At 45.0% G+C, this 8,340-nt stretch overlaps 1 protein-coding gene across 1 annotated transcript; it reads left to right on the forward strand.

Moving 5' to 3' along the window:
- The first annotated feature begins 3,070 nt into the window (after positions 1-3,070).
- On the forward strand, positions 3,071-5,717 carry LOC126669866 (uncharacterized). Its single transcript, XM_050363448.1, has 2 exons — positions 3,071-5,047; positions 5,271-5,717. The coding sequence occupies exons 1-2, from the start codon at positions 3,071-3,073 to the stop codon at positions 5,715-5,717; spliced, it is 2,424 nt and encodes an 807-aa protein (XP_050219405.1).
- The last annotated feature ends 2,623 nt before the right edge of the window (positions 5,718-8,340 follow it).

Here is an 8,340-nt window from a genome sequence, read left to right on the forward strand (position 1 = left end):
ATGTCTTCATAGTTGATACCGACCTAAGAATATCCGAACTCCAAGCATCGCCTAGAAAATGCTATGCTCGCCCGTTGAGTCTCCGAAAGATCCATCGCACAGTGATAATACAAGTATCGCCCATATCGGTCTTAATCAGACTCCTCCCAGTCAGCTATCAAGCCGACCTCATCCACTTCGTTCTCTTACACCCACTACCCGGGATAATCGGGAAACGTGCCTTAACCATTATCAAAGATCATGGGACAAACCCACGAACTAACAGATAACAACCGCCATAAACTCATTATAAAAGGAAGCCACGGAATGCTGAGAGAGGTATGCACAAATTTGACTTAAATACATCAACACTCATTTACTTACCAAAAAACCCTTATTGACTTAAGCATCGGAGTGGCTTCCAGGCTGAATCAGCCTGAGGTCCTTTGAGCTTACATTTGTTACTTGTGCAGTAAAACAGTACGGGCGACCTTCGTAGTTCGACCTGTAACATTTGGTGCAGTGAGCGTGGAACTTATTAGTTTCGTCGTTCCTTATTGATATTTCTCAGAGTTTGCTTTTCAAGAATGGATCCCCCGGGAGATAATACCCCACCAGTTACCAACAGAGGAGACGGGGAAACAGAACTGCCGGCCCTAAATCTGTTTCCCCCAGGCAGTGAAGAAGGAGAAACCAGCGACCCTCAGGCGATAAGACAGACGATACCTCCGATTACAGGAACACCTAATGAAGAGCCAGTCAGCAATCAGGCGATGTTCAAAGCTTTCCTAGAGATCACCAATTTACTTAAAGACATCAAACAGACAGTATCGCTACAATCGCAAGAGCCAGAATCAGGAAAATTATCAGCACAGAAGTCGACGTCACCCATAGATAAAGGAAAGGAACCAGTACGGCAAGAAGAGGCGCCAGAAAATTCCGCAAAGAAACAAAACGCCCCCATAACAATCCCGGATGAGGAACGCTGGATGGAAGAACAACACACCCCCAAGGATAGAGAAGAACATCTGGAGGAAAAAGTCCGTCAGGTCATGAGCAGGCTTAGAATAAGATGTGAAGACGTAGATATTTCTCTTCGAAGTGACTCACCCCTTGCAGATTTCATCATCTCTCACGAGTTCCCTGCAAAGTTCAAATATCCTCCAAATTTGGAATCCTATGACGGGACCGGCTGCCCCAAGAGCCATGTACATAAATTCTAAGCAGTAATCAATGTTCAGACAAACCTGGATCATGTATTGTGCAAGCTTTTTCCTACTATCCTAAAAGGTCTGGCGCAGGAATGGTACCAAAGCTTAAAGCCAGGATCGGTGCTAACATTCAAACAGTTCTCAGGACTATTTCAGGCCAGATTCGTAGCATGCATCCCTCAGAAGAAGTTGTCCACATATCTGCTAGCTATCATGCAAAGAGACGGAGAGACGCTAAGGAGATATGTAGAAAGGTTCAACAAGGAGGCGATGCAAATAGAAGACCTGATCCAAGAGATCACCTATACAGCGTTACTCAACGGGACAACTAATTCTGACCTGCGAAAAGAGTTGTTGGCTAAATCACCAAAATCATTTACTACACTGATGACCATCGCACATACACAAATCAGAGTGGATGATGGCCAGAGAGAGATAGAGATCCGACACGGACGGGCAGAAGAACGAACATTTTCAGAAAGAAGGGATGGAGATAGATCGCCCATAGGAAAAAGGTTCGGAGAGAAAGGTAACGACCGTTTTAGAAATAAGAGAAAAACGGACGAGGATAGGCGATACACCCCCCTAAACACAACCAGAACCAACGTATTATTTTGGGTGAAAGACAACCGGGAGAAGGTCAGGTGGCCAAGAAAAATGAATGTTGCATCAGCTAGCAAAAGAGACAACAACAAATACTGTGAATTCCACAGATATAACGGCCACACCACAGACGAATGCTGGCACCTGAAGGAAGAGATAGAGAAGCTGATAGAAAGAGGGTTCCTTTCCCAGTTCGTGAAAAGGGATACCGAGGCCAAAGAGGCTGAAGCAGAAAGAAAGAAAGAACAAAAAGAAGAGACCACCAGAAGGCCTAGGCCGGAGCCAGCAGGCGTGGTTAACGTAATAATGGGTGGATCAACCGGAGGACACAATAATACTACCAGAAAGAAAGCAGTTAGAACGGTCTACTCTATCAGCCCAGGTGCACCAGACGTAAAGAAGTTCGGAAGCATATCTTTTTCAGAAGGCGATAGCCATGGCTTATCACTCCCCCACGAGGACGCCCTGGTAGTTAAGGGGCGACTCAACGATTTCGAGGTATCTCGGATGCTTGTAGACACGGTAAGTTCGGTAAACATGATCACGATGGAGGTGTTTGATAGAATCGGACTAAAAATGGAAAATTTGACACGTGTATCCACTCCACTGGTAGGACTCGGCGGCAAATCTGTACACGTGGAAGGATCATTAGAAATAAATATCCAACTCGGGGATGGAGAGGTCTATAAAGAAGTCCGAGCGGAATTCATGATAGTCAATATGGACTTCGCCTACAACGCAATTCTCGGAAGGCCGCTATTGCATGACACATGCGCATCCATTTGCATGAGATACTTACTGATGAAAATCCCGACCAGAAAAGGCGATGCGGAAGTCAGGGGATGCCAAAAATCAGCCAGAGAGGCATACTTTACGGCTCTCAAAAAAGTTCACGTAACTTTGCCAGTATTAACGGCGGAACCTCCAGAAAAGACAGAGAGGGCGGAGCATTATGGGCGAACCTCAAAGATAGAACTGTCCCCAGGAAAAGAGATAGTGGTGGGAGACGAGCTGGAGGAAGGAATCAAACGATCTCTGACAGAAAATCTCAGAGCGCTTGGGGATTCCTTTGCCTGGACAACAGACGAACTGATCGGAGTAAACCCGGATGTCATATGCCATCGGTTAAACATAGCGGCCGACTCAAAGCCCGTGGTACAAAAGAAAAGAAGACACTACCCGAAAAACAACTAGCCATCGCAGAAGAAATCGCTAAGTTAAAAGAAGCAAACGTGATCAAAGATGCATATTATCCCAAATGGGTGGCAAACGTGGTAATGGTGAAAAAGTCCAATGGCACTTACCGAATGTGTGTAGACTTCACAGATCTGAACAAGGGATGTCCCAAAGATAGCTTCCCGCTGCCAAACATCGATCAATTAGTGGACTCCACAGCAGGCCACGCCCTATATGCGTTCCTAGACGCCAAAGCAGGATACCATCAAATACCCATGGCATCAGAAGACCAGGAAAAAACGGCTTTCGTAACGGACCAGGGGTTATTTTGTTATAAGATGATGCCATTCGGCTTGAAAAATGCAGGAGCCACATATCAGCGGCTGGTGAACTCCATATTCAGAGATCCGATCGGAAAACACATGGAAGTTTATGTGGATGACATGATTATTAAGAGCGTCAGGACTGAAGACCACCCAACAGATGTGAAGGTAGTCCTAGAAACACTGAAAAGATACCAATTAAAGCTAAATCCGGAGAAGTGTGTATTCGGAGTACCAGCGGGCAAGTTTTTGGGATACATGGTCTCTCAGCGTGGGATCGAAGCCAACCCAGACAAAATTGAAGAAGTTCTAAAAATGACACCACCCCGGAGCATACACGAAGTCCAGAAACTCAACGGCCGGATCACGGCCCTAGGTCGATTCATGTCCTGCTCGGCGAAGCGATGCTTACCTTTCTTCAAGACGCTGAAGCAGATCAAGAACTTCACATGGACGGTAGAATGCCAGACGGCGTTTGAGGAATTGAAAAGCTTCCTCTCGGCACCCCCACTCTTGGCGAGACCAGATCCGGGCGACGTATTATATTTATATATCTCTTGTTCTGACAAAACAATAGCAGGAGTACTGGTATCGGAGAAAGAAGGAGAACAATACCCGATCTACTACGTCAGCAAGGTGCTCAGGGATACCGAGCTAAGATACCCAAAGTTGGAGAAACTGGCGTTATGTGTATACACCGCCACAATTAAACTCCGACATTACTTTGAAGGACACAAAGTTGTTGTACGGACCGACCAACCATTACGAAAAATCCTCCAGAAGGCGGAAACAAGTGGACGTATAGCGGAATGGGCTGTCAAGGTAGGAAGCTTGGGCGTTATCTATGAAGCCCGAAAAGCCTTGAAGGCTCAAGCACTAGCCGACTTCTTCGCAGAATTAACATTTACGGAACCGATGGAAAACAAAGCAGTTCCCTGGGAAATACACGTCGACGGAGCAGTTTGTGGAGAAGGAGCAGGAATCAGTGTCGTACTCAAAGGACCAGGGAGAGTCCAAATGGAATACTCAGCAAGACTCGAATTTCCAGCTTCCAACAATGTTGCGGAATATGAGGCGCTAATAACAAGATTACAGTTGTGTGAAGACCTCAATATCTCCGAAGCCCAGATTTACAGCGACTCACAACTGGTCGTGAACCAAGTCTCAGGGAACTTCGAAGTAAAGGAAGCTACACTGAAGAAATACGCCAAGCAAGCCAAAACCTTCTTCGTCTACAATGGGCGATCTTGGTCATTACAACAATTACCTAGAGCAATGAATGGAAGGTCAGACGAATTAGCAAAGTGGGCCGCAACAAGGAATTACGATTCAATGAAAAACATCCCTCACGAAGTCAAACAAAAACCCAGCTTCCAAGAGGAAATTGAAGAAGGCGAAGTACTAATGGTGGAAGGAGAAGAAACCTGGATGACTCCCCTCACGGCATATTTAGCTGATGGAATACTCCCCAAGGAAAGAACGGAAGCCAAAAGGATAGTCATACTATCATCCAAGATCGGACTATACAATGGCCAGCTATACAAACGGTCATTCACCCATCCCTGGCTGAGCTGTGTTAACAAAGAAGAAGGAGAGTATATCATGAAGGAACTACACGAGGGGACCTGCGGAGCACATGATGGAGCGTCAACTCTTGTCAGGAAAGCCCTATTACAAGGCTACTATTGGCCTATGATGAAAGAGCAAGCAACAACACTGGTAAGAGGATGTTGGCCTTGCCAACAACATGCTTTGGTACCTAGAAAACAAGCTTCAGAAATGAAACCAATCGGTAGTGCATGGCCCTTCGCCCAGTGGGGGATGGATATCCTGGGACCTCTCCCTCTGGCCACAGGATAGAGAAAGTTCCTAGTAGTGGCGATCGACCACTTCACTAAGTGGATAGAAGCAGAACCACTGGCAAAAATCACCCAACAACGAATAACTAACTTTTTTTTTCAGATCTATCTTGTGCAAGTTCGGAATACCGAAGGTGCTGATCACAGACAATGGAAAGCAGTTCGACTCAGCAAAATTCAGAAAGTTCTATGCAGAATATCAGATCAATCTAAGGTTCACCTCGGTTTGCCATCCACAATCAAATGGGCAAACCGAAGTGGCCAATAGAATTCTATTGGCCGGAATAAAAAGAAGACTAGACGAATACCAAGGAAGATGGGTAGAAGAACTCTACAGCGTCATATGGAACTACCGTACCACCCCTAGAGAATCAACGGGCGAAACTCCGTTCGCCCCAGCCTATGGAACGGAGGCTGTAATTCCTGTAGAGATTGGCGCGCCTACACCAAGGACAGAAGACAACCAGCTGAACCTAGAAGAAAACGAAGCAGAACTCAGGAACAATCTGGATCTCTTGGTCGAAAAAATCAACAGATCAGATATCAGGATGGAAGCCTACAGATAAAAAATGGCCAAACATTTCAACAGCCATGTGAAGAGAAGAAAGTTCAAACTAGGCGATCTCGTCATGAGAAAGACCGAAGTCGAAAAAGGAGAGGCAGGGAGCGGAAAGCTGCAATCAAACTGGGAAGGACCTTACACCATCAGCGAGGTCATTAAGGAAGGAACATTCAAACTCACAAACTCCATAGGAAGAACCATACCAAGGACATGGAACGCCAACAACCTAAGGAAAATTTAGCAACAATAGTTCACCACTCAGCATGATTGGCTATTATTTCCTCAATTTCAGTTTCTTTATGAATTACTATGTATGCATTTAAATTCCTCCAAGTGATATTTCATCATAGTATTGTATTTAAATTCCTCCAAGTGATATTTCATCACACTATTGTATTCGAATTTCTCCAAGTATTTTAATTTACCCTTGCTCGGACAAGGAAGATTCACAGATACTATCTCTTCGCTATAATTATTGTTTATTTAAAATATTTCCAAAAAGGAGAACTGACGAGTTCAACCCCACAAAGGAAACAACAAAAACACGCGATCTAAATGTAGATCGCCCAAAATAAAGAAAGCATAAGAAGAAAAATAACTAGCATTTATCAAAATAAAGAATGCGAAGAAAGCATAATGAAGAAAAATATATATATTAAAAAGAGGGTAAAATACGCCCTCCAGAAAATTACAAGGAAAAATAAAAATTCCTGTCCAAAAAAAAAAAATATACATGTACACAGTACATAACAAAAAAGGGGGGGGCTAAAGCTTAATCTCCTGCTCGATCTTCTCCGGGATAGCCTCCTTATCCCCTTCAGAAGAAGCTGGGTCAGATAATCCCTCCTGCGAACTCCGCCTGGCGGAAGAAGAAGCATTAATAACAATGTTGCCAGAACGGGTAGGAGAAAGGACGTCGGCAAGACTAAGAGGATCGGTCCCAGGAAGAATAGATTCCAAATCAGAAGGCCGATCCAATAACTCCAGAGCAGTAAAAGGGCGCTCAGAAGAAATAATCAAGCCAAAGTCCTTCTCCTCGGGACTACCCCCCAAACCAGGAACAAGTGGCTTCTCGCCAACCTTGGCAAAATCACTGGCCACTTTGGCAGACTGCTCGGCGACCTCCGCAGCACTTTCACTCTTTTCAGACTTGAAGGAGACAAACAAGTCTTCAGGAGAGTCCGGCTCACTTTCACTGTTGACCCCGGAGGGAAAGCCATACAAAAAATCAGTGTCACCCTCAGGATGACGCTCTAAATATGTACCCACGATAGCTTCAGTAAAGTCAGTCAGGTCATTAGCAAGCTGAGCTGTATTTCGGCGACGCCTCTCCTTCTCACGAGCCAGTCTGCCTCGCTTTAAATAAAGCTTCCTCTCAACAACGGACACCTTCTCAGTAAGAGCCAAGACGGTGGTGTAGAACTCCTTTTTCAGATCATTATAATTAGCCCCCTTCACCACCACCTCAGCCGCCAAACTAGTGTTTTCCTTTTTTAGGCGGGCGACCTCTTCTGTTAGCGCCTGCTGCTGTTTAATGGCATCCTCCCTCTCTTTGGATAACCTCTCCATATCAGCAAGAAGAGAGTTCTGCTTAAGGGCGCATCCGCCATGCTCAGTATGAAGGGAGTCATACTTTCCCTTCAAAATCTTGTACTCCGTCTTTATCTTCACTTGCATATCGTCATCATTCAGACGGTTTAAACGATATTGACGGAGGGCGAAGGCAGTCTAAAAATAAAATAAAAATGAAGTCAAAAAAAAAAATAATAAATAAAAAAGGGAGAGAGAGAGAGAAGGAAATAATCACCCTCAGCAGGCCAGTAAAACAGTCATCAATCATCACGTTGTCCGGCCTCTTCAGATAATAATCAACATCAGAAGGGCAGCAAGAAGCCCTAAAGATGTCAGCATCAACAGCAGGACAACGGCTGGTTGCCTCCACCCTATATTTCTGGAGGAGCAGGTTGACCTGAGTCACCATAACATCCCTCCGGGGCTTCTTCATCGAGGGACCTTCCTCAGCAGCATCCTCGCCCCCAGAAGAAGGAGCTCACCTCTTCGAGCCCGAAGAAGCAGTCAAGACACCTTGGGGAGAAGGAGGAATGGACTTGGGCTGGTGTTCAATGGTGTGAAGTTTCTTTAACCGTCTAGGGGGTCGTATCTTGGTTTGTACCTTGTTTGGGGGGCAAATCGTCTACATTCTTCGGGTCTTCCTCTCATATCTTCTAATTTAGGCTTCGACTTTTCTTTGAATTTTTCTTTTGACTCTTTTCCTTTTGCCTCTTTAACACGAATTTCCCTACGGCCTTCGTCCAGCTTAAAATATTTTTTGGCTATGCCCATAAGGTTTGAGAAAGTTGTGGGTTTATTGACTAGCAACTTGTCCACTAACTTGTCCACTAACTTGCCGAATCGTGTTCCCTCTCGTAATGCTTCCGTCGCCATGTCGACATTCAGATTATCTATCTTCATAGCTTGCTTATTGAGCCGCTCTATGTAGCTTCTAAGTGTGTCTCCTTATTCCTGAATACACGACGTCAAGATGCTTGTGGTTGTTTTTGTAGTATGTTTGTGAGATATCTGTTGAAAAATTCCGTTGACAACGAGGAGAAACTTTGGTTGTACCA

Source organism: Mercurialis annua, linkage group LG1-X (assembly GCF_937616625.2).
Source record: "Mercurialis annua linkage group LG1-X, ddMerAnnu1.2, whole genome shotgun sequence".
In the NCBI taxonomy this organism is placed as follows: domain Eukaryota; kingdom Viridiplantae; phylum Streptophyta; class Magnoliopsida; order Malpighiales; family Euphorbiaceae; genus Mercurialis; species Mercurialis annua.

Coding starts and splice junctions, on each gene's coding strand:
- LOC126669866 (XM_050363448.1), top strand. CDS start 3,071: ATGGTGAAAAAGTCCAATGGCACTTACCGAATGTGTGTAGACTTCACA. Junction 5,048..5,270: donor CTTGCCAACAACATGCTTTG/GTACCTAGAAAA, acceptor ATCTTGTGCAAG/TTCGGAATACCGAAGGTGCT.